The sequence below is a fragment of the Rhinopithecus roxellana genome, chromosome 8 (assembly GCF_007565055.1).
Source record: "Rhinopithecus roxellana isolate Shanxi Qingling chromosome 8, ASM756505v1, whole genome shotgun sequence".
NCBI lineage: Eukaryota > Metazoa > Chordata > Mammalia > Primates > Cercopithecidae > Rhinopithecus > Rhinopithecus roxellana.
The window spans coordinates 97,484,880-97,512,193 of NC_044556.1; the positions used below are offsets into that span (position 1 = coordinate 97,484,880).

The 27,314-nt window shown below is 38.8% G+C and overlaps 1 protein-coding gene across 1 annotated transcript in view; it reads right to left on the reverse strand.

Annotated features, from left to right (window-relative positions):
* PCNX2 (pecanex 2) overlaps window positions 1-27,314 on the reverse strand; it is a 318,318-nt gene that overhangs the window by 178,404 nt on the left and 112,600 nt on the right. The window contains 2 exon segments of the mRNA XM_030935586.1: window positions 19,827-19,923; window positions 21,073-21,182. Coding sequence (XP_030791446.1) covers window positions 19,827-19,923; window positions 21,073-21,182 — 207 coding nt within the window.

Genomic DNA, 27,314 nt, shown 5'->3' on the forward strand with positions numbered 1-27,314 from the left:
AAGTGATAAAAAGAAACAGTGAAAAAATCAGGATCCTAGATTTATTCATAGTAATTAACGGTTAATCTGATTTTGGGGCAGGGATAACCATACGACCTTAATTTCGAATCTATGAAATGTTTGTGATCAGAGAAATTCACCAAAAATTTACTTTAGTTACAGGCCATATATTGCTTCCTATCACTCCAAATGCTTCAAAAAGACCAGACCTTTCTAGAGGAATAGTCTGTAATTCACTGCATCTTTAGGCTGTGGGGAGATGTTAATTTTTCTTTTCTATTTTTCATTAACATGGTTTTATGTCATTTAAAAATTACTGAATGTTTATCTGAAAGAAGATAAACATTTTCCTGAATATTCTAATTTAAAATCATGTGTCATGTTTAACTGACTAATCATCTTTGTCTAAAGGGAAAATAGTTGGCCAGCAGTATGACTGCTGGAGTAGGGAGGAGGGAAGGCTGCATTTCTAAGTTTCTTAAAGCAGAAGCAGGAATGAGCTTGAATTATTGTTACTTTTTTTTCACAGTTGGATGACGTATGGGAATTCCACTGTGATTTCTATCAGTGTTATGAGTATCCCATATAAATATAGACCATTACACAGCCTTTCTCTATTTATTAAAACGTTCTCTCCACCCATTTCTTTTCTATATTATAATTTCTAAATAACTTATTCAGATAAAATTGACATACCAAAAAGCCACATTTATTTAAAGTGCACAACTTAGGCTGGCACTATGGCTCTCGCCTGTAATCCCAGCACTTTGAGAGGCCAAGACAGGTGAATCACTTGAGGTCAGGAGTTCAAGACCAACCTGGCCAACATGATGCAACCCTTGCTCTACTAAAATACAAAAACTAGCCGGTTGTGGTGGCTCACACCTGTGGTCCCAGCTGCTCGGGAGGCTGAGGCAGGAGAATTGCAGAACCCAGGAGGCCAAGACTGCAGTGAGCCGAGATCACACCACTGTACTCCAGCCTGGGTGACAGAGTGAGACTCTGTATCAAAAAAATATATATATGTACAACTCAACAAGTTTATATATATATTTTACATTTATAAATTATATAATATATATTATATATAATTCTGGTTATGGTTTTATGGGGATATATATATAAATCATGGGAATATATATATCCCCATAAAACCATAACCAGAATTAAGATAATTAGCACATCCATTACACCCCAGTATTTCCTCTTTTGCTTCTTGCTAATCTATCCCTTTCCTCACCATAGACTTGATTTTCTGTTTTAAGTGATCCTCTTGCCTTGGCCTCTTGTTTTCATTTTCTAGAATGTTTTATAAATAAATTCATAAAATATGTACTTTTGGTCTGGCTTCTCTCACTCAGTGTACTTATTCTGAGATTCATCCATGATGTCGTCTGTGTCAATAGTGCATTCCTTTTCATTGCTGAGTAGTATCCGTCTGTATGGATATACCACAATGTGTTTATCTATTCACCTGTGGGTAGATGTTTGAATTTGTTCCCAGTTTTTGGCTATCTGCAGCTAAATAAAGCTGCAACAAATATTCATGAATATTTCTCTGGACATGTTATTTCTTTTCTCTTGTGTAAACACTTAGAAAAATGGCTGGCTTATGTGGTAGGTTTAGTCTTAACTAAACCTTAAGAAACTGCCATAATCCAATTAAAAATTGGGTAAAGCAAAAAAATTAGCTGGGCGTGGTGGCAGGCGCCTGTAATCCCAGCTACTCAGGAGGCTGAGGCAGGAGAATGGCATGAACCCGGGAGGCAGAGCTTGCAGTGAGCCTAGATTATGCCACTGCACTCCAGCCTGGGTGACAGAACGAGACTCGTTCTCAAAAAAAAAAAAAAAAAAAAAAAATTGGGCAAAGGACTTGAATGGACATTTCTCAAAAGAAGACACACAAATGGCCAAAAAATATTTTAAAATGTTCAATGTCACTAATCATCAGGAAAATGCAAATCAAAACCACAATGATATACCATCTCATCCCAATTAGAATGGTTATTATCAGCAAATGCTGGTATGGATGTGAAAGAAAAGTAACCTTACACACTGTTGGTGGAAATGTATATTGGTACAGGCATTATAGAAAGCGGTATGGGGAGTTTCCTCAAAAAATTGAAAATAGAACTACCATATGATCCAGCAATTCCACTACTGTGTATTATTCAAAGTAAATAAAATCAGTATGTTGAAGAGTTATCTGCACTCCCAGGCTTAATGCAGCATTATTCACAATAGCCAAGATATGAAATCAACCCAAGTGGCCATAAACCAATAAATATATAATATATATAATCACATTTTATATATGATACCACATTTTTTACATGATATATATGAAATATATATCATACATAGAGAATATATAGAAAATGTGATATACACAAACACAGCCCCATGGAATACTATTCAGCCATAAAAAAGAATGTAATCCTGTCATTTTGCAGCAGCAACATGGATGAACCTGGAGGACATTATGTTAAGTGAAATAAGACAGGCACAGAAAGACAAATACCACTGAGTTCACTTATTTGTAGAATCTAAAAAAGCCAATCTCATAGAAGTACAGAGTGGAATAGTGGTTTGTAGAGGCTGGGGAGGGGAGAAGGAAGGGGGAGGAGAGATTGTTCAATGAGTATAAAATTATAGTTAGAAAGAATAAATTCTGTTGTTCTATAGGATAGTAGGAAGACAATAGTAACAATATCATAATGTATATTTCAAAATAACTAGAAGAGAGGATTCTCAATATTCTTACCACAAAGAAATGATAAATAAGTGAGGTGATACTTTAAATACCATAATTTCATCATTGCACAATGCATACATGTATGAAAACATCACAGCATACCCCCACAAATGTGTACAATTATTGTCAATTAAAAGCAAATTTTTAAAAAGAAACTGCCAAGCTGTTTTCAAAGTGGTTGTAACTCTTCTACATTCTCAACAGCAGTGTGTGTGAGTTCCAGTTGCTCCACAGTCTTGTCAATAGTTTTTTAAATTTTAACCATACTAGTGAATGTATGCCTCCTAGGGCACATATTGCAATATCTGGAGACATTTTGGTTTTTACAATTTGAGGAAGGGAAGAAATAATACTGCCATTTGGTGGCTAGAGGCCAGGGATGCAGCCAAACATCCTCCAATGCACAAGACAGCCCCCCCACAACCCCCACCTCCCTGTAACCAGGGAAATATTCTGAGGCTGAAAATGTCAACAGTGCTGAGGTTGAGAAACCTTAATGGAGTGGTATCTAATTGTGGTTTTCATTTGCCTTTTCCAATGACTAATGATGAACATCTTTTCACGTACTTCATTTAAAGTACTATTTATAATAGCACTAAAAGTATACTTAGGGATAAATTTGAGAAAAAAAATGTGCAAGACAGAAACCACCTAACATCAGGAAAGAAATGAGAGAAACTAAACGCAGAAACTAGATAAATAAATGGGGAGAGATACTGCATTCCTGGATTTGAAGATTCAGTATTGTTAATAAGTCAATTCTCACAAAACTGATTGGTAAATTTAATGAAATTGTAATGAAAATTCCAGCAGAAATTTTTTTTTAGAAATGGACATGCTAATTTAAAAATGCATATGGAAATACAGTAGACCCTAGAATAGCTAAAACGACTTTGAAAAAGAAAAAGTTGGAGGACATACAATACCTGGTTTCAAGGTTTATTACAAAGCTATGGTAACTATGGTATTGATGGTAGTGGTACAAATACACATCGAGATCAATGGAAAAGAATAAAGTGTCCAGAAATAGGCCACAACAGATATATGATCAATTGATTTTCAACCAAAGTGCAAAGGTGAGATGACAAATCCCCAAATGAGGAAAAGGAACATCTTTTCTACGAAAGGCGCTGGAACAATGGAATAGCCATCTAGAAAATAAATAAATAAATAAATAAATAAAATTTAATAAACAATAACCAAAACACCTTGATTACTTTGCTGCACATACAGAAATTACTCAACATCATGAACCTAACAAACCATCAAACTGCTCAAAGCAACCATAAGAGGAAATCTTAATGATCCTGGATTTGGCAAAGATTTCTTAAACGGAGCACTAAAAGTTTGAACTGTAAAAGAAAAAATTAAATAAATTGGACATCACAAAAATGTAAAACTTTTGCTCTTTGAAAGACACTTACAAAAAGGCAAGCCAAAGACTAGGGAAAAAAATTACTACTCATAAAACCCACATTCAACAAAGGACATTTACCTACAAACAAACAACACCCTCCTACATCCCTAGCTGCACATGGTAAAAAGTTCTGAACAGATGCTTCACGGAAGGAGATATACAGATGGCAAATGGTAATTACTGAGCTTTTTACTCTTGATACTAGTTAATGAAACTAGACTGCTCTCCTAATATTGCTGAAAACAACATCAGCAAAATCAAAAGGAAACAGTTGTTTTTCCCCAAAGCCACCAAAAAGCAGATATTATTCTGCTCCAAAAATTTTATCCTGGAAAATAATATTTTTTTTTTTTTGGTGGGAATGTAGATAGGTGCAACCCATTATGAAAACAATATGGCGGTTCTAAAGAAATTTAAAAATAGGCCAGGTGTGTTGGTTCACGCCTGTAATTCCAGCACTTTGGGAGGCCGAGGTGGGAAGACTGCTTAAGGTTGCGAGTTCAAGACCAGCCTGGGCAACATAATCGGAACCCATCTTTATATTAAAAAAAAAAAGATATTAAAAACAGAACTACCATGTGCCCCAGCAATCCCTCTTCTAGGCATATACCCAAAGGAAATGAAATCACCATGCCATAAAGATATCTGTGCTACCACATGTATTGCAGCACTGTTCACAATAGCCAAGATGTGGGAACAACCTGAGTCTCTGTCAACAGATAGATGATGGATAAAGAAATTCTAATATAAACGTAAATGGAATATTCTTCAGCCTTTATAAAAAGAGACATCCTGCCATTTGCCACAACATGGATGAACCTGGAGCACATTTTGCTAAGCGAAATAACCCAGACACAGAAAGACAAATACTGCATGATTTCACTTTTATGTAGAGTCTAAAGACAGAGAGAGAGAGAGTCAAATATTCAGAGACACAGAATAAAACAGTAGTTAACATGGGCGTGGGGTAGGTAGAGATGGGGACAGGTATGTTAGGAGTTATAAAGTAGCAGATATGTAGGATAAAAAACTCCAGCAATCTAATGTACATGAGAACTATAGTTAATAAAACTGTACTATATTTGGGATTCCTGCAAAATAAATAGATTTTAGCTGCCCTTGCCACAAAAACATAAAAATGGGTAACTATGTGAGATGATGGATATTTTAACTTACTTCACTATAGTAACCATTTCACTGTCTATATGTACCTCGTGACATTGTGTTATATACCTTAAATATACACAATAAAATCTCTTTTTAGCAAAATAAAAATAATATCTTTAAAAGGAATCTTGTAACACACCTGAACTTCAGAGTCCGCTACTCTGTCCTGTGAAAGCAGCCTTTAATGCTCTAAAAAGTTTGTAATTTTGGTTGGTTTTCCTGTTAAATAACTTTTTGCTCATTTAAATGTATATTATTATACCTTTCCACCTTCTATAAGATATAAATATGTGTGGGTTTTTTGAGGTAGGTATATTTTATTTTAATCTTAGTTTTATAATATAAAAAGAGAATTTACTAGTACTGCTCTCTTCCTTCACATGCTTGAAGGTTAAAAAAAATCTGTGACTCTGTTAAATTACTTATCTAAAAAACAAGAGTTTAAGAATCTGTTTCCTTTCAATAAATGTCCTATGTCTTAAGAGTGAATTGTACTGTGTTAGATCTTACAAAAATGAGTGTGAAAGGGAATATACTGCAAGATGGAAGCAAAATGCAAATTTAGGTCTTTGTAATTTGTATTATTAATTAAGTTTCCCATTATAGAAAAACGTAATAATATTGCAGCACCCTAGAACATAGAGAAGAGAGGGGAAAATCATTTACAATCATTATAGCCTGACATTAATGGTATTAGCATTTTTGTGTTTTCCAAGCCAGTATTTTTCCTGTGGATGTTAAACCAGGCTCTAGCTATAATCATTATGTATATGAATATTTCTATGCATATTTTATAAGTAATCTTAGTGTGCAAATAATTTTCTACCTTTTCTACAGTACTTTTTTGTAAGCAATATATATATATATACACACACACATATATATAATTGTATAGCCTCACTAATATCATTTAATGGCTAAATAATTTACCATCTTGTGATGTCATACACATACAATGCCATTATGATCACTCAAAACATTAATTTAGTGAATGAAATTGAATGACTTATAGTGCAAACATCCCTTGACTGCTACTATCAGGTTGCCTTCCGTTGTTTACCATGATGAATAATGCTGAAATTATTATCTTTATGTCCCTGAATTTTTTTTATATTTTGAATTAATTTTCTAGAAAAACTCTAGCAAATAGATTTACTCTATTGTAGGTTATAAGCATTTTACAATCCTTGATAAATTATGCTTTTCCAGATGATTGTAATAATTTACATAAACACAAATGATATCTAAGAGATTCCCTCTTTTTTTTTTTTTTTTTTTTATTATACTTTAAGTTCTAGGGTACATGGGCATAACGTGCAGGTTTGTTACATATGTATACTTATGCCATGTTGGTGTGCTGCACCCATCAACTCGTCAGCACCCATCAATTCATCATTTATATCATGTATAACTCCCCAATGCAATCCCTCCCTCCTCCCCCCTCCCCCCTCCCCATGATAGACCCCAGTGTGTGATGTTCCCCTTCCCGAGTCCAAGTGATCTCATTGTTCAGTTCCCACCTATGAGTGAGAACATGCGGTGTTTGGTTTTCTCTTCTTGTGATAGTTTGCTAAGAATGATGGTTTCCAGCTGCATCCATGTCCCTACAAAGGACGCAAACTCATCCTTTTTTATGGCTGCATAGTATTCCATGGTGTATATGTGCCACATTTTCTTAATCCAGTCTGTCACAGATGGACATTTGGGTTGATTCCAAGTCTTTGCTATTGTGAATAGTGCCGCAATAAACATACGTGTACATGTGTCTTTGTAGTAGACTAATTTATAATCCTTTGGGTATATACCCAGTAGTGGGATGGCTGGGTCATATGGTACATCTAGTTCTAGATCCTTGAGGAATTGCCATACTGTTTTCCATAATGGTTGAACTAGTTTACAATCCCACCAACAGTGTAAAAGTGTTCCTATTTCTCCACATCCTCTCCAACACCTGTTGTTTCCTGACTTCTTAATGATTGCCATTCTAACTGGTGTGAGATGGTATCTCATTGTGGTTTTGATTTGCATTTCTCTGATGGCCAGTGATGATGAGCATTTTTTCATGTGTCTGTTGGCTGTATGAATATCTTCTTTTGAGAAATGTCTGTTCATATCCTTTCCCCACTTTTTGATGGGGTTGTTTGTTTTTTTCTCGTATATTTGTTTGAGTTCTTTGTAGATTCTGGATATTAGCCCTTTGTCAGATGAGTAGGTTGCAAAAATTTTCTCCCATTCTGTAGGTTGCCTGTTCACTCTGATGGTAGTTTCTTTTGCTGTGCAAAAGCTCTTTAGTTTAATGAGATCCCATTTGTCAATTTTTGCTTTTGCTGCCGTTGCTTTTGGTGTTTTAGACATGAAGTCCTTGCCCATGCCTATGTCCTGAATGGTACTACCTAGATTTTCTTCTAGGGTTTTTATGGTATTAGGTCTAACATTTAAGTCTCTAATCCATCTTGAATTAATCTTCGTATAAGGGGTAAGGAAAGGATCCAGTTTCAGCTTTCTACTTATGGCTAGCCAATTTTCCCAGCACCATTTATTAAATAGGGAATCCTTTCCCCATTTCTTGTTTCTCTCAGGTTTGTCAAAGATCAGATGGCTGTAGATGTGCGGTATTATTTCTGAGGACTCTGTTCTGTTCCATTGGTCTGTATCTCTGTTTTGGTACCAGTACCATGCTGTTTTGGTTACTGTAGCCTTGTAGTATAGTTTGAAGTCAGGTAGCGTGACGCCTCCAGCTTTGTCCTTTTGACTTAGGATTGTCTTGGCAATGCGGGCTCTTTTTTGGTTCCATATGAACTTTAAAGCAGTGTTTTCCAATTCTGTGAAGAAAGTCATTGGTAGCTTGATGGGGATGGCATTGAATCTATAAATAACCTTGGGGAGTATGGCCATTTTCACGATATTGATTCTTCCTATCCATGAGCATGGTATGTTCTTCCATTTGTTTGTGTCCTCTTTGATTTCACTGAGCAGTGGTTTGTAGTTCTCCTTGAAGAGGTCCTTTACATCCCTTGTAAGCTGGATTCCTAGGTATTTTATTCTCTTTGAAGCAATTGTGAAGGGAAGTTCATTCCTGATTTGGCTCTCTGCTTGTCTGTTGCTGGTGTATAAGAATGCTTGTGATTTTTGCACATTAATTTTGTATCCTGAGACTTTGCTGAAGTTGCTTATCAGCTTAAGGAGATTTTGGGCTGAGACGATGGGGTTTTCTAAATATACAATCATGTCATCTGCAAACAGGGACAATTTGACTTCTTCTTTTCCTAACTGGATACCCTTGATTTCTTTCTCTTGCCTGATTGCCCTAGCCAGAACTTCCAACACTATGTTGAATAGGAGTGGTGAGAGAGGGCATCCCTGTCTTGTGCCAGTTTTCAAAGGGAATTTTTCCAGTTTTTGCCCATTCAGTATGATATTAGCTGTGGGTTTGTCATAAATAGCTCTTATTATTTTGAGGTACGTTCCATCAATACCGAATTTATTGAGCGTTTTTAGCATGAAGGGCTGTTGAATTTTGTCAAAAGCCTTTTCTGCATCTATTGAGACAATCATGTGGTTCTTGTCTTTGGTTCTGTTTATATGCTGGATTACGTTTATTGATTTGCGAATGTTGAACCAGCCTTGCATCCCAGGGATGAAGCCCACTTGATCATGGTGGATAAGCTTTTTGATGTGCTGCTGAATCCGGTTTGCCAGTATTTTATTGAGGATTTTTGCATCAATGTTCATCAGGGATATTGGTCTAAAATTCTCTTTTTTTGTTGTGTCTCTGCCAGGCTTTGGTATCAGGATGATGTTGGCCTCATAAAATGAGTTAGGGAGGATTCCCTCTTTTTCTATTGATTGGAATAGTTTCAGAAGGAATGGTACCAGCTCCTCCTTGTACCTCTGGTAGAATTCAGCTGTGAATCCATCTGGTCCTGGACTTTTTTTGGTGGGTAGGCTATTAATTGTTGCCTCAATTTCAGAGCCTGCTATTGGTCTATTCAGGGATTCAACTTCTTCCTGGTTTAGCCTTGGGAGAGTGTAAGTGTCCAGGAAATTATCCATTTCTTCTAGATTTTCTAGTTGATTTGCGTAGAGGCGTTTATAGTATTCTCTGATGGTAGTTTGTATTTCTGTGGGGTCAGTGGTGATATCCCCTTTATCATTTTTTATTGCATCTATTTGATTCCTCTCTCTTTTTTTCTTTATTAGCCTTGCTAGCGGTCTGTCAATTTTGTTGATCTTTTCAAAAAACCAACTCCTGGATTCATTGATTTTTTGGAGGGTTTTTTGTGTCTCTATCTCCTTCAGTTCTGCTCTGATCTTAGTTATTTCTTGCCTTCTGCTAGCTTTTGAATGTGATTGCTCTTGCCTCTCTAGTTCTTTTAATTGTGATGTTAGAGTGTCAATTTTAGATCTTTCCTGCTTTCTCTTGTGGGCATTTAGTGCTATAAATTTCCCTCTACACACTGCTTTAAATGTGTCCCAGAGATTCTGGTATGTTGTATCTTTGTTCTCATTGGTTTCAAAGAACATCTTTATTTCCGCTTTCATTTCGTTATGTACCCAGTAGTCATTCAGGAGCAGGTTGTTCAGTTTCCATGTAGTTGAGCGGTTTTGATTGAGTTTCTTAGTCCTGAGTTCTAGTTTGATTGCACTGTGGTCTGAGAGACAGTTTGTTATAATTTCTGTTCTTTTACATTTGCTGAGGAGTACTTTACTTCCAATTATGTGGTCAATTTTGGAATAAGTGCGATGTGGTGCTGAGAAGAATGTATATTCTGTTGATTTGGGGTGGAGAGTTCTATAGATGTCTATTAGGTCTGCTTGGTGCAGAGATGAGTTCAATTCCTGGATATCCTTGTTAACTTTCTGTCTCGTTGATCTGTCTAATGTTGACAGCGGAGTGTTGAAGTCCCCCATTATTATTGTATGGGAGTCTAAGTCTCTTTGTAAGTCTCTAAGGACTTGCTTTATGAATCTGGGTGCTCCTGTATTGGGTGCATATATATTTAGGAGAGTTAGCTCTTCCTGTTGAATTGATCCCTTTACCATTATGTAATGGCCTTCTTTGTCTCTTTTGATCTTTGATGGTTTAAAGTCTGTTTTATCAGAGACTAGGATTGCAACCCCTGCTTTTTTTTGTTCTCCATTTGCTTGGTAGATCTTCCTCCATCCCTTTATTTTGAGCCTATGTATGTCTCTGCATGTGAGATGGGTCTCCTGAATACAGCAGACTGATGGGTCTTGACTCTTTATCCAGTTTGCCAGTCTGTGTCTTTTAATTGGAGCATTTAGTCCATTAACATTTAAGGTTAATATTGTTATGTGTGAACTTGATCCTGCCATTATGATATTAACTGGTTATTTTGCTCGTTAGTTGATGCAGTTTCTTCCTAGCCTCGATGGTCTTTACATTTTGCCAAGTTTTTGCGATGGCTGGTACCGGTTGTTCCTTTCCATGTTTAGGGCTTCCTTCAGGGTCTCTTGTAAGGCAGGCCTGGTGGTGACAAAATCTCTAAGCATTTGCTTATCTGTAAAGGATTTTATTTCTCCTTCACTTATGAAACTTAGTTTGGCTGGATATGAAATTCTGGGTTTAAAATTCTTTTCTTTAAGAACGTTGAATATTGGCCCCCACTCTCTTCTGGCTTGTAGAGTTTCTGCCGAGAGATCTGCTGTTAGTCTGATGGGCTTCCCTTTGTGGGTGACCCGACCTTTCTCTCTGGCTGCCCTTAAGATTTTTTCCTTCATTTCAACTTTGGTGAATCTGGCAATTATGTGTCTTGGAGTTGCTCTTCTGGAGGAGTATCTTTGTGGCGTTCTCTGTATTTCCTGAATTTGAATGTTGGCCTGCCCTACTAGGTTGGGGAAGTTCTCCTGGATGATATCCTGAAGAGTGTTTTCCAACTTGGTTCCATTTTCCCCCTCACTTTCAGGCACCCCAATCAGACGTAGATTTGGTCTTTTTACGTAATCCCATACTTCTTGCAGGCTTTGCTCATTTCTTTTTCTTCTTTTTTCTTTTGGTTTCTCTTCTCGCTTCATTTCATTCATTTGATCTTCAATCGCTGATACTCTTTCTTCCAGTTGATCGAGTCGGTTACTGAAGCTTGTGCATTTGTCACGTATTTCTCGTGTCATGGTTTTCATCTCTGTCATTTCGTTTATGATCTTCTCTGCATTAATGAGTCTAGCTGTCAATTCTTCCACTCTTTTTTCAAGATTTTTAGTTTCTTTGCGCTGGGTACGTAATTCCTCCTTTAGCTCTGATAAGTTTGATGGACTGAAGCCTTCTTCTCTCCTCTCGTCCAAGTCATTCTCTGACCAGCTTTGATCCATTGCTGGCGATGGGCTGCGCTCCTTTGCAGGGGGAGATGCGCTCTTATTTTTTGAATTTCCAGCTTTTCTGCCCTGCTTCTTCCCCATCTTTGTGGTTTTATCTGTCTCTGGTCTTTGATGGTGGTGACGAACTGATGGGGTTTTGGTATAGGTGTCCTTCCTGTTTGATAGTTTTCCTTCTGACAGTCAGAAGGACTCTCTGTTGGTCTGTTGGAGATTGCTTGAGGTCCACTCCAGACCCTGTTTGCCTGGGTATCAGCAGCAGAGGTTGCCGAAGATAGAATATTGCTGAACAGCGAGTGTACCTGTCTGATTCTTCCTTTGGAAGTGTCCTCTCAGGGGTGTACTCCACCCTGTGAGGTGTGGGGTGTCAGACTGCCCCTAGTGGGGGATTTCTCCCAGCTAGGCTACTCAGGGGTCAGGGACACACCTGAGCAGGCAGTCTGTCCGTTCTCAGATCTCAACCTCCGCGTTGGGAGATCCGCGGCTCTCCCCAAAGCTGTCAGACAGAGTCGTTCGCGTCTGCACCGGCTCCCGCTACTTCCCCTGTTGGTCTTCAGCTGTGCGCTGTCCCCAGAGGTGGAGACTACAGAGACAGGCAGGCTTCCTTGAGCTGCTGTGAGCTCCACCCAGTTCGAGCTTCCCAGCGGCTTTGTTTACCTACTTAAGCCTCAGCAATGGCGGGCGCCCCTCCCCCAGCCTCGCTGCTGCCTTGCGGATAGATCGCGGCAGACTGCTGTGTTAGCAGTGAGGGAGGCTTCGTGGGCGTGGGACCCTCCCGGCCAGGTGTGGGATATATTCTCCTGGAATGCCTGTATGCTTACAGCGCAGTATTGGGGTGGGAGTTACCCGATTTTCCAGGTGTTGTGTGTCTCAGTTCCCCTGGCTAGGAAAACGGATCCCCTTCCCCCTTGCGCTTCCAGGTGAGGCGATGCCTCGCCCTGCTTCAGCTCTCGCTGGTCAGGCTGCAGCAGCTGACCAGCACCGATTGTCCGGCACTCCCTAGTGAGATGACCCCAGTACCTCAGTTGAAAATGCAGAAATCACCGGTCTTCTGTGTCGCTCGCGCTGGGAGTTGGAGACTGGAGTTGTTCCTATTCGGCCATCTTGCTCCGCCCCCCCGAGATTCCCTCTTGACACAATTGCACATCACTAATTTTTCCAGTGCTCACGGTGTGTACAAAAATGCCATCTCATTTTAATTTGCATTTTAAAATTCATACCAGTAATTATTTCATACATTTACTTAATAATTCATTCCTAAATTTTACATAAAATTTCAAATGGCTTCATTTTGAAGCTCAGATATATACATATTTGTATACAATTATATACAAATGATGCCTACAGGGTTTTAAAAATCAAATTATAAGGGTTGTTGGTATTAGAAAGATATTTACCTTTGCTAACTTTGCTACAAGTACTGTACCAAATTATTTAAATTTTGCCACCTTTTTTTACATACAGAAGTTTAAAATTTTTATGTTCTTAAATCTAACTCGGGGTATTGTGTGTGTGTTATTTCTTTATGGATCCTATGTCTGAAAAATCATTTTCTCTGTATATTTTGGATAAATGTTTGACTTTAATATCTTTTTGACAATTTATTTTACTTTTTTAAAATGTGACACGGGTAACCATAAAGTGCATATAATAAGTATGTACAATTTAATAATTACAAAGTGAACACCTCTATGACCACCAACTAGTTCAATAAAATCTAACATTTCCAGCATCCTAGAAGCTTCTGGTATGTGGCTATCTGATCAGAAATCCTTCTCTTGCCTCCTAGAGGTTCCCATCAACAATCCTGACTGGTGAAAATCATTTTCTTGCTTAAAAAAAAAAATGATTTCACTACTTACGACTTAGGTATGCAACTGTAAGCTGTTTCATTTTGCCCATTTTTACTCAGCATATTGTACCATACTATATGCATTATTTTGTGTCTTGCTTCCTTTGCTCAACATGATGTGGTTAAGATTCACTCATGCATTGCATTTGGCTGTAATAAGTTCATTTCCTTTGCTATAGACTACTCATTTGGCACTTTCATAAATAGATGCTATCATGAACAATTTTATATGTGTATTTTGGTGCAAATGGGCAAGATTTGCTCTAGAATAAGTACCTAGGAGTAGAATTGCTGGCTGCAGTCTATTCACGTCTTAAACTTTATGTTACCAAACTTGCATCCAAAATGTATATACTAATTCACACTCCCACCAGCAATACATGAGAATTCTCTTGCTCTACACTTGCCAACACTTAGTGAGAACTTTACATTTTTTTAGTTCGCTAGTTTTGAAATGGTAAGTTAGTGTGATTTTAATTTGGAGTTTTCTGATTATTAGTGAGGTTGTCCATATATTCATGTTTTTTGGCCATTTATATTTCCTCATTTGTGAAGTGTATGTACAAGTCTTCTGCCTATTTTCAGTGGAGATATTTGGTTTTCTTATTGATGCAGAGGAGTTTTATGTTCATCTAGACACTAGTGTCTTTTCTGTATAATTTAAAATAATAAGTCAAAGGTCATAATTTTAATTAATTTGAATCTTTTTGTGTTGTTTTATAAAATTATTTCCTACACTGCTCGCATAAAAGTAGTTTCCATTATTATGATTCTAAGTGCTTTCAGGTTTTATTTTCTCATATTTAGGCTTATAATTTACCTGGAATTGACTTTTAAGTATAGTGTGACATAGTAATCCAATTTCCTTTTATTTGTGAATAACTTCTATTTTTCAGTTTTCCATTTTACCTCTGTTTGGAATTGGAAGCTACATGCTTTGTTTCTCTTCCTTTAGTAGTTGCACAAAACATACCAACATGCATACCTAATTTATCACAGACCAAAGTTAACAGTACGGGCTGAGCAGCCCGCATCCGAAAATCCGAAATGCAAAACACTACCTTCCTTTGAGTGTCACATTGGTGCTCAAAATGTTTTGGATTTCGAAGCATTTCAGGTTTTGGATTTTTGGATTAGGGATATTCAATCTGTATCTTTATTCTTCTCTTGGACATTACTAAGACCTCTGACGACTTGAAGTTCATTTCTCCTCTCGTCCAAACTTGTGTGTTATTATAGTCATGTATTTTTATTCTACCTTACATTTTTTAAGCCAACTATATAGCCTTATCATGGTTTTATGCAGTTAACATTTATTCAGATTTGCAATGTACCTGCCACTTTCTTTTCTTTTTATTCACTTGCAAATCAGATTTTCCATCCAAGATCACTTTCTTTTTTTATTTTTTCCTTTTCTCCTCAAATTACTTTTAACACAAGATCACTTTCTACTGAAAAATACCTTCAGAATTACATGTAATGAGGGCCTCTGAGCTTTTATTTTTCTAAAATTTATTTTGTTTTTATCCTTAAAAAATATTTTCACTAGGAATAAAGTTCTAGCTTGGCAGTTACTTTCTTTACATATCATTAAGTATATCCAACAACTGTCTTCTGGCTTCCATGAGGGCTCTTGATAAAGGAGCTTGCAGCCTGTCATTCATTTGCATGTAATCTGTTCATTCTGTTTACCTGCTTTAAGTTGGTCTGTGTGCTTGGCATGCTGCATTTTCACTATGGCTTGTCTGTTGTGGATTCTTTCTTCTTTAATTTACCCTACTTGCGATTCATGTAAATTCCTGAATCTCAAGATAAGTGTCTTTCATCAATTCTGGTAAACTTTCAGACATTATCTCATCAAATATTGATTATGCTTTAGTCTCTCTTTTTCTAGGAATTCTGATTGGATATATTTTAGATTTTCTCACTCTATCCTTCAAGTCATTTCTCTTTCATATTTCTTGATTTTTTTCTTTTGTCAATTAGTGTTACATTCTGGGTACTTTCTTTTCTCTTTATCTTTCAGTTCACTAATTCTCTCTTCAGAGGTATCTAATCTCCCATGTGGGAGGTCGGCTCACTGCAACCTCCACCTCTCAGGTTCAAGTGATTCTCCTGCCTCAGCCTCCCAAGTAGCTGAGACTATAGGCATGTGCCACCACAGCTGGCTAATTTTGTATTTTTAGTGGAGATGGGGTTTCACCATGTTGGCCAGGCTGGTTTCAAACTCCTGACCTCAGGTGATCCACCCACCTCGGCCTCCAAAAGTGCTGGCATTACGGCGTGAGCCACTGTGCCCAGCCCAGTTTTCACTCTTAAATCTAAACGTGCTAAGTTACTTTTTCTTACACTTCTTTCTCAAGTTTTTAAAAACTATGAACTGCTATTCTTCTAAAGGAACCTTAGAATCATTTCTCAATGTTGGGAATATAATGTCTTTGGAACTGTTTTGAATTATATGAAACCTACAAATTCATTAGAAAGAACTGGCATTTTATAAATCTCAGCCTTCCTATCCAAAATCAGGTTATGTCCATCTCCACTTATTCAGAACATCATTTACACTTTAATAAACTGCTGTAGTTTACTTTATTTGTGACACTACTTGTTAAAATCATTTCCATTATCAATTCGATATTTTGTTGGTACTGTGAGTTGGATCACATTTTCATAGGTTACTTCTGGTATGTTAGAAAGTTCTTGCTTTTCTAAATTTTATTTTCTCTGGTTATATTTATGAATCCTCTTATTACTCGTAGTTGATTATATAGTATGCACAGAAAAGTTTTATATACACATATAAATCAGCATTTTTTTCTCTTTCGCTTTGCTCTTTACTATTTTGTTTTTCATTTTATATATCTAAGATATAAATTAAATATATATTTATATTATAGTTATATATTATTTTGTGTCTTTATCTTAGATATAAATATCTTTATATTTATCTTATATAAAATATCTTTATAAAGATATAGATATAAATACATATTTATATTTAATTTATCTTATATACAAAATTATATATAAATATCTATTTTATATATTATATGTAATATATAATTTATGTTTTATACATATAAAGTAGAGAGCAAACTATTAATCTTATTGAATATCGTTTTAGAAGTTCTGGCCAGTGTAAGGCTGCAAAGAGAAAAAAATGAAAAATTTATATATAAATTTTTGGATTTATGGTAAATAAACTTATGGTAAATCCATGCAGGTTTAACTAAGAAATATATTAGCTCTTCATATACTGAACATTTTAAACTCACTGTGCCATTTTGTATAGTACTTCACACTCCAACTCTCAAAGGAAGCTTAAGAACCCCTGGTCCAACATTCCACATCTAGCAGCATGGGACCAGAAAAATCTAGATATTATAACCAATGATTTGGGAAAAAACTGTTTGAATTTTACACATAAGAATTAATAGGCTTTTTTTTTTTGCTTCTAGGAACTGAAGAAAATTGATACAGTGAAAGGAACAAATCTAAGCATAGTAAAAAGGGTGTTGACAATGACGAAGATGTGAAAGTTAAAAGCTTAGAGTCTGTGCTAATAAGACATATAGAAAAAGACTAACCAGGCAAACCACTAGTAGAAAGTTATATCTTTATTAAGTAATGAATTTTGGTGATAAACTTTGTGTGCATAACTTATCTTGCTCATATGCAAATGTATAGGCCCATTGGTATATCTCTGTCTCTAGATCAATGTTTCTTGAAGTACAACCTATGGATCGCCTAAACAGAATCACCTGGGTGAATATTCCTGTTAAAATGAAGATCCTCAGACCCTTTCACAGGCCAGATGAATCAGAATGTTGGGGGAGGGCTAGAAAACTGAAATCTGATGAGGTTTCTTAAGGGGTTCTCATACAAACTAAAATTTAAGAAAAGAGAGGGAGACAGAGAAAATAAAAGGTGGAGAGAGGTACAGAGAAAGAAAATCAGAGACAATGAGGAGGGGGATTTTATGCTTGCACGGTGTCACAGAAGGCATTATATATCAAACTCTAAAAGCTGAATGTGATATTCCCATTAAAATATTATAATTAGGCCAGAGACTTTTCAGAGAAATGAACATAAACATCTTATTAAATCACCTAACAAGTTATTGCTCCACACTGTACAAAGCATTTCAAAGGGTATGAAAACCAAAGTAGGCAACACCTAGCCCATCACATCTAATTATACCAATGAAATACTATCAACCTCTGCTGGGCAAATTTCTGGTCAAATTTCTTTGTAATTCCTACATTATTTTTAACGGCAATAAATCAGAAAGTAGAAATGCACCTTCATCAGTCATGAAATCAAGGAAGACTGAAGGGCATAGTTTTTCTCAGATATCCACGGGGAGAGTTTTGGGTAGACTCTGGACCACCCTACGGCTTTTACAGAAAATGCTGTAGGAATGTCAGTCTGACCTTCTCCCTGTAAGTCTCCTGGTATAAATATTAGAGGTCAGGTTGTGGATGCTAGGATTATGTCAAACACTTCTCTTTCTTTTAAGCTGCCATCTCATCAGGCCCAGCTGCTTCGACTTTTAACCTGCTTTTAAATGTATCTCTGCTCCTAAAATTCATGAACTATGCCCTTACTCATATTAAGTGATTTGCCCTTTTATTCCCTTGTGGTGGAAAAAAAAAAAAAAAAGCCTTAATACATTAGCTTGAATTGTGACCACACTCAAAGGCACAAAAGCTGAGTATGAATTTTTTTAAAGGCTATCATGTTGGCTGTGAGTCCCATACATTGTCTTGAAATGGCAGGCTGCAATTAAATTCAACTAAATTCCATGAACTCTACTGAGCACCCACTGTAACAACAGGCACTGGCTCTGTGGATATCAAGACAAATGAGCCACAGTCCTGGCTGGATCAACAGACTATTCCCTTTTCCTTTTATCTATCATTCCTAAGAAAACCAGGAAAAGTGTGAGTCAAGGACATTAGACGGCTCCAAGCTCAATATTCAGATGTATGAGAGCTTACACAATTAATGAGCATTGCTTTTCAAAGTATGAATGTTTGTAAGTTGATACCAAAGAAACTACATCTGCTAAAATAATTGTTGAAGCTGTCCAGAGCCATTTTCCTGGTGAACAAGGAAATGGCATCATTATTTTATAGCTGTAGGATTCTCTTGTTCCTTCCTTCCTCTCCTTCTTCCTTTTCTTCTCCTGTGCTCAACCCAGTGTGGTTACCCACTTCTCTGTGACCCAGCCATAAGTCTGAAGCTCAAGGGCCCCAAGCAATGGCTGTGCAGACATCAACTTTGAAAGAGGGCTCTGAACTAAGCATGGTGCTTGGGGGAGATGTGGAGAACAGCTGTGTGTGGACCACATCAGGAGGGCAGGTTGGCTAAACGTTTATCGACAAGCTTTCATTTGTGCAGAGCCCACCTGCTATTTGGTGCCAGCAATACGCAAAACTGACTGAATGTGATTCATGTGACTATCCTGGCAAACTGCAGCCACCTGAGGGCCACCTAAGTGCCCACACCATGTGTGCACAACAGCCGCCATCAAGATGCTCTAAAGGGCTTGTAAAAAATAAAGGTTCCTCTTCAAAGACTTTCCCTCCCCATTTAATTAGGAATAAACAGTAACTTCTCTTAGAAGCAAAATTTATTCAAAGACCTGTACTAACATTCTTAAATATTTACTAGCTGTGACAAAGAAATCTATGTACTTTATGCTCTTAGCTCCCACAATTTAGCCTAAATATTTGCCCTGAAGGCTTATACTGGTCCAAGCAAGCATTAAGTTATAGCCTATTCCTCTTCCTTATTTGGAGGTGTTTTTACCTTTCTCGGCATTCCACAAGTTACTTCCTCCTTCCTTTGTTCTCCTCTACCTTTGCCTCTTTTAAAAAGTTCTAAGTTGCCAGCCAGTCAGGACAAATACAGCATGTGAGGTCCCGTTCCAGCCAATGGAAACCGGACACAGCAAGTAAGGTGGACGCGTCAGGTTATAAATGATCCTGTCTCCTTTGTTTGGTATACTCTCATGGCAAAACTGCTGGCGAGTGTACCCTTTCTGCAGAAACTATAAAAATGGCCTTGCTGAGTAAATTAAATTTATGTTCAAGTGCTATTTCTTTACAGCACCAGAGAATAAGCATTTCAAACTGCGCTGCACCTGGCAGGCAGCTCAACAGCCCAGTGTGCCAGTTACCAAGCGAGGTGTCTCTTTCTGTCCTAGTACTTCTCCTGTCCACCTGCCTAGAGCTCCACTGATCTCTGCTGAAAGGTGAGGCCCTCCTATACTACATTACACAATGCAAATGTCTCACCACTGAATCTTTCATCTTCTTGGGGAGAGGGTCAGCAGCTGACTCTTCCAGATTTTGATGTAAAAATTTAGGCAACAGTCTGCATTGGATGAAGGACCTGAAAGTGGAAAAAACATGGGTTTTACTTTATCAAAGATGTTCCTGGGACAGTGTTTTTGGTAAATAACTTCACCTTAGATCTCACGCCCACACATGACAAAAACAAGTGCTCTCTTCATTTAAAAATGTATAATAAAAAGAGGTACATGTTCAAATGATCATAAAGATACTGTTTTGATTTGTAAATTTCATCCTAATGAGAGCAGTCAAGTACCTTAGCAGTATCATTGCCCTCTGCTGTCAGCAGTGGGACACAGAGAAGGTCCTCCATCTCTGCCAGCCCACTAGGCCTTCATCTTCACAATTAGCAGCAGAAAGTGAACATTGCACAAATACAATTGACACTAAAAATTGTGTGAACCATGTTTAACTTTTCTTTCCCCCATTTTTCATGCCTTTCATACTGCTAAACCTAATCGCCTAAAATTATAATGTCTATGGTCCTCAAAGAGTTATGGTTATCTTAAGTTAAAATCTTTCATAAATTTAAACAAATTACATAAGATGCTACTGTCAATATCTGAAACCCACTGTGGCATCACATGAAAGATTTCCAGTGCCAGAGTAATGATTAAAGGGAAGATTGTAATGTATACTTTCACATTACTAAGGATTACATTAAATACATGTTAACACTTTGGTGCAAATCTCACTTTAAATCCAGAGGACGTTGGTCAGATTGAGAACAACAACAACAACAAAACAATAATATCAAACAAAATCTTTCCTTTCAGAGGTGCTGGTTTCGTCTCCCCAGGGTAACTGCCTAGACCAAAGGCAGGGATGCAGCTTCATGGATCTAGAGAGGGTATTGTTGAGGTGGTAGCTTCTCATCCAACTCACCCAAGGGAAAGTCACAACAGGGCTTGGGTGTTATTGGCCTTCTGTTCCTGCCACTGTGCATTTTACTCCAAAATCAAAAGAGCAAAGCTAAAATGTTTGCTAGATGTTCACTTTTAATTGTTATTAGTTTCTGGCTAGTCCTGTATTTCTCCTCCCCTCCTCTAGTGAGTGACCAGCTAGTTTAATAATGAGAATGAAATCACAATGGGCAGTGAACTGCTGTCTCCCCACCTCAGTCACAGCGCAAAGCTGCAGCAACCATGCCCCCAGCTCAGTGATGAGAGCACAGGCGTAGACCACTCACATGAGTACAGATGGGTCACTGCTCTGCCGGCTCAGATGGTAGGAAAGGGCGACCAAGAGGCCACAGAAGGCTGAAAACAGGGCCGGGATGTGTTGCGTACTCCATGGTTCCTAAAGAAAAGATGTCAGTTAGCCAAGTCATTCCACGGCTGCATGGATAGCAGGATCTCTATCAAACATTTAGAAACATCCCCAAGTTCCAGCTGGATGGACCAGTTATTCCTGTGACCATTCCTGCCCGTGGGCATATAAGCATCTGGTGGGCACACAAAAAAACTTGCCTGTTGGTTTATAAACATTGAGTTTGATAAGGGACTTTTTGACTAATAGTACATACTTATATGAATAAAACTGAATCTTTCCTGAAATTAAGCTTATAATTTTTTATAGAATGTAATATTAAACATGTGTCACTCCTCTGAATTCAATATAATTAATAACAATTATAATAATTGCATTTCTCAGTGTTTATAAATTGATGGTCTAAATGGCATAAGAAGTATAAAAATGACATAAGAGATTAAATAGACTAACGAACTGAAAACTTGATAAAGATTGTAGAAAGTAGAAAAGTTCCTCTTTAAAGCTCATCTTGGTTTAAAAATAAAATAATACACACTAGGAATAGTAGCTTCTTACTCTAAAGCCTCCTATCAACTATCAGTTTTTACACTTTAGCCCAGTTAGTTGCTTTGGCTTACTCAGACATGTCTGGACAGGCCCAGGCAAGTCTTAGCTCATAGCTTATGCCACTTCCCTGTTTGGAAATGTTATTGCTTCCTTAAACCTTTCGTGAGCAACTTCCTCTTCTTCTTTGTTCTCCCTTGCACTTACCTATTTAGGAAAGTGTTAAGCTATTAGCAAATAGGGTATCAGTTTAAGACTGTGAGGTCCAACTCCAGCCAATGGATGCTGGACACAGCGGTAAGGACGACCCAAATGCGTAAGGGATAAATATGTCTGCTTTTCCTTTGTTCAAGTGTGCTCTTGCCATTGTTCCATCTATGTGGGGCACCCTTTCTGCAGAAAGCAAAAATGGCCTTGCTGAGATGTTTAAATTTATGTTTGAGTGCTATTTCTTTGTGGCACCAGGGAACAAGCATTTCTAACAAAGATTAAAGATAGTCACCTGAGGAAAGAGCAAAGTTATTTGAAATGAAAAGAGACAGGCACTTCAGGTTTAATTTGATAGAAGCATAGATGTCAGTTATCAACACATTGTACTCAGCCTGGCAGAGCAGAACATGAGAAATACATGTTACCACCCCAAGCAGTGTGGTGGCCTGGGACTCCGGCTCTCCTTCCACACACACCTGCTGCTCCCACCAACACAAACATGTCTCTCACACACCAAGAAGAAAACATCTACATATTTAACCCTCTCAGTCACCATCAGCAGAATCACTGATGCCTTCCGAAAGCTGAATTTAGTCAAGAACTTGAATACTTTTCTCTCAAGATTTTTTTTTAAGGATGGGTTAATTGTGCTTACAATGAAATCTACAAATGAATGAGTCAAGTGTGTGTTAGACAGGAATCTAGAACCAACATGGCGGCATTACCCGGCATAGCAGGCCTTTTGTTAAAGACTCCCTTCACCCTTGTACACACCCGCAGACTTACATGCGTCAGAGTTCTGGTTGGGCAACCACACCCCCCCATGACCCACAGCTCACCTGCATTTCACAAGTTTGTAAACAGCAGTTTCAGTTAAACAGTTTCCAAAGACCCCTTCCTCGTGACATTGCAGTTTCAAGACCCACCAGGACTTGTTTTGCACAACCACTTCCCCATCGCTCAAGCTATAAAAGGTCCCTACCCTCCTCCCTCAGCGCGACTTCCTCGGCCCGCACCTTTGGACCGAGGAACCTCACCCGCAAGTCCTAATAAAGGCTGTTCTCACTGCCATTTGCCTTGTGTCTTTGCTCCCGGTTCGGCTCCAGCCTCAGTTTACCTTTACAGTGTGCTTAGCAGTTATCCTCTGTAACTGCTAAAATAGGCTGGAAAAGCAAATGATACACTGGATAGAGCAAGTGATTTTATTTTTGCATGCTTCATTTTCCTAGAAATTAAAATGTATTTATTTTATCTTCCCCATTGTGGAAGTCTAAACACCCTAAAGCAGTACCTGGAAAGCAAATTGCAGGGAGCGGACTCTCGCTGAGGGTACTGAGCTGCATGGCTACAAAGTCAGGAAGTAAGACTCTCTGCCTCCAGACGCACTCCCCACACAGCTCCTCACACCGGGACGCCCTGCATGCCTTTCAGATCAGCTTCCCAGAGGGTCGAGTGCAGTGCCTTTTCCAGCGCCTGAAGGTACCATGTCTGCATTCATTATTTCCCACCAATGTTGCTGAAAAGCTCAAACCCAGTGATGAGGCATTCTGCATGGACCTCTTCTTTCTTTGGAGTTTTCATCAGCAACGCCTTCCCTTCCAATGTCCAAGGGAGAGGTGTACTTCCTCCTTCCTGAGCCCAACCCTCCCCTCACACTAGGATGTCCTACTCTCTTTTCATTAGTCCCCTCTGCCCTACCTACAAAAATGCTTAAGTTGTTGACATCTTTTTATTTATTTTATTTTTTTTTGAGACGGAGTCACTCTCTATCACCCAGGCTAGAGTGCAGTCATGCAATCTCGGCTGACTGCAACCTCTACCTGCTGGGTTCAAGCACCTCAGCTTCCCTAGTAGCTGGGATTACAGGCGCACACCACCACACCCAGCTAATTTTTTATTATAGTAAAGACGGGGGTTTCACCATGTTGGTCGGGCTGGTCTTGAACTCCTGACCTCAGGTGTTCTGCCTGCCTCTGCCTCGCAAAGTGTTGGGATTACAGGTGTGAGCCACCACACCCAGCCAGTTGCTGACATCTTTAACAAATAAAAAAAGTCCTCCTTCCCCTTGATCCAGTTGCCCTTGAAAGCTACTGTACTCTCTTAGTCTGACTGGGCTGATATAACAAAATATCAGAAGACTAGGTGGCTTATAAACCACAGAAATGTACTTCTCACAGTTCTGGGGGCTGAAAGAACAAGGAGCAGGAAGGAGAAGGTTTGCTGTCTAGGGAGGCCCTGCTTCCTGATTCCTAGATGATGCCTTTTTGTTGTGTTCTCACATGGTACAAGATACAAGAGAGCACTCGAGGGCCTCTTTTACAAGGACACTAATCTGATTCATGAGGATTCCTCCCTCAATACCTGTAATTACCTCACAAAGCCCTCACCTCCGATACCATTACATTGGGGATTAAGTTTCAACACGAATTTTGAGGGACACATTCAGTCTATGGCATACACTATCCCTCATTTTTCTTTCAGTACCATCCCAGCTTTTTGAAGGTCTGAGCTCCACATTTCACTTGTAGTCATCAGTGAATGACTCAGTAGTCTCTGTCAAGCTGGGTACCTCCCATGAGTGGAGGTCCTACCATGAGCTGTGTGACCTTGGCTAAGTTACTAGACATCTCTGACCACTGGGTTCCTCTTCTTTAACAAGGAAAAACAGTACCTACTCAATGGTTGTTGTGAGGGTGTGTTTCTGTAACGCAGGTGATTTAAGTTTTTGACATGGGAGGTGTCAATGTACCCCCACTTGATGAAGGACACCTGAGAGCTGTTTCTTTCCCACTGTCTTCACAGTCTCCTGATCCTTGTGTGCCATCAATACCCCTTTTCAATGCCACTCTAATCTGCCTCTTCTTTCCATTGCATCCTGTCTAGTTAAGGCCTCCACTGTCTTGCTCCAGGACTACGGTTAATGCTTCCTAATGGGGACTCACCCTTCAGTGTCCACACTCCACCCCACCCCACAGATCCCATGCTCTGTCCTTTGTATAGTGACAGAGTGGTTCTCCTCCCCTAAAAACCTAATCGGATCATGTCTGTGCCCTTTACTCAGTACCTTTCAGTGATTCCTCATTACCTACCAAATGAAATCTACTCCACAGGCAGCTGCATAAGCCCACCCTTTCAGCATCCTTCCTCACATTTAGGATATACACAGCAGCAAACCCGAAAGATAAATTGTTCCCTGCCCTCCTGCCTTTGCCCACATCTGCACAGAGGGCTCTTCTGCCCTGACTCCGTTCCGTTCTGTTCCATTCCATTCCATTCCATTCCCCTCTACCTGGTGAACTCCTACCCATGCTTCAGTGCCCAGTATAAGAAGTTCCACCTGCTCAGTGCTGCCTCCTCTGACTTCCCAGGCAGAACGGAATCCTCCTCCTCTGTGCATCAAAATCACCTTTAAACATCCCTAGGGTAGCATTTAAGATATCTCCTTTGTTTTTCAGGGGCATAGCTGGGCTCTGCCCCTCATCAGAGAGCACCTGCCCACAGGATTTGTGCATACACATCTGCTAAGTTACAAGGACAGAGTAGATCTTCAGCATGTTTCACTGAACTCATAGTGCAAACACTTTTACTATGTTCTTTTATTATGTTTGGTATGAAGACGACCTGCAATAAGACTTGTTAGCTCAAACTCAAAGGCAGCTGGCAACTTGATCCATGTTAGAAAAGACATTCTGGTGCAACCTGATGGCACAATCCCCTTCAAGATGCTATTGACATCACCATCCCTGAAGCAGCATCTCATATGTGTGCCTGTCCCCCCGACACCTTAGGCACCTCTCACTCAGTCCCATTGTTTACTTGTCTGCCTTCCCATTAGACACTGGACCCCCCAACAAAGGGCAGCCTTGCATGTTTCCTTCCCCGGTACCCGGCACAAATGTTAGCACACTGACATATCCCTGTGAGGATGACTACAAGGTTTAGGCTTTCATAATGACTCACGTGGACAATAATTTTCAGCAAGAAAAGAAGATGAAGGAATTGAGTAGCTTACATCAAATGTGGATCAGACAGTGAAATGCTGTGGAAGTGATGTGATTATCAGAGAAAAGGCAATCTCTTGACTACGTGCTTCTCATTATTCCTTCAAACAGTACCCCCAGCAACAGGAAAGTTATTCTGAAACTTGAGTTTTACGCTTTCAAAAGAGTCCACGTATCAAACATTCATTCATTCCTACAATGTGCCAGGTACCCAGAAGCATAACTGTGAACAGGACAGAGAGAGTCTTGGAAAGAAAAGACACATAGGCAACTGCAGTCAAGTATGACAGATGAGGGGACAATGAGCTGCTCACAGAGCACACGAGGGGCCACAGAGCAGGAAGCAGAGGCTCACATGAGTCAAGGGCATGGCATTTAAGTGGATCCCTGAACACAAGAAATGCAGAACATGGTCCTTCCACTGCAGGGGCTTCTGGAAGGGCCAAGCAGGGCAGATAGGGCTGGCTCTTCTATCTTCACATTGACTCCACCCTGCTCTGTCCATCCACCTAGGGCTTCTCTTATTTCATTTCATGCTTGACCATTACACAATAAACACAAAACGTGTTCCAAAGGAGAAGAACCTGCTAACTTCTATTTCTTGTCATTGATTCATCTGCAGTAACCAGCGCTGTGTATTTAATTCATGATTTTGTGAAGGTGCAACCTTTTCTCTCACATGTAGCCCATATGTATGCATACCCTGGAAGAAATTCCTATGAGGAATGAGTAACTAAGACCCTATAAATAATTCTCATGACATGGATCAGAGAAAAGGTCAAGGGAACAAGTGTTGGAAGAAGTTGGTTCCAGGCTCACTCATCGTTGAAATGAATTGTTCTGTGAAAGGCACTTAACTTCTGGGTGGTTCAGCTTCCTATTCTGTAAAAAGGGGATGACAACACCTTTCTTAATGAGATTTAAAACAGTCTTAACCCCAGAAAAGTTGAATGTCAGTGTTAGGTTTTTATCAATTGGAAAAGAAAGGGTACCCATGATGGATGTTCTTTGCTGACAATAAATTAAGTCCAGTTTCTAAATATATTTTGATAATTGAGTTTACCTACTTTTATTCCCTCAATACTCCTTGCCTACATCTCCTCTCATTTTCTCTCTACTTCAATATTTAATCAAACATTTTCAACAAAAACACCAAGGACAGCTGTTACATTCTTTCTGGTTTCTGTCCTGTACTAGTAGAAGTCTGTATTCATTCTTCCATTACATATAATTTCTTTTAAGTATAACCAATAGCTTCGGGGTAAACTGTTGAACAGGAGTAAATGGCAAAGTGGCCACAGGGGCAGGAAGAAAGATGTTTATGTCCTTCAACAACAAAAAGCAAAGTGATGCCAGCAGGGCACACTTATTCTTCCAAGAAAAGGGTGAAATAAAAGGTGTTAAG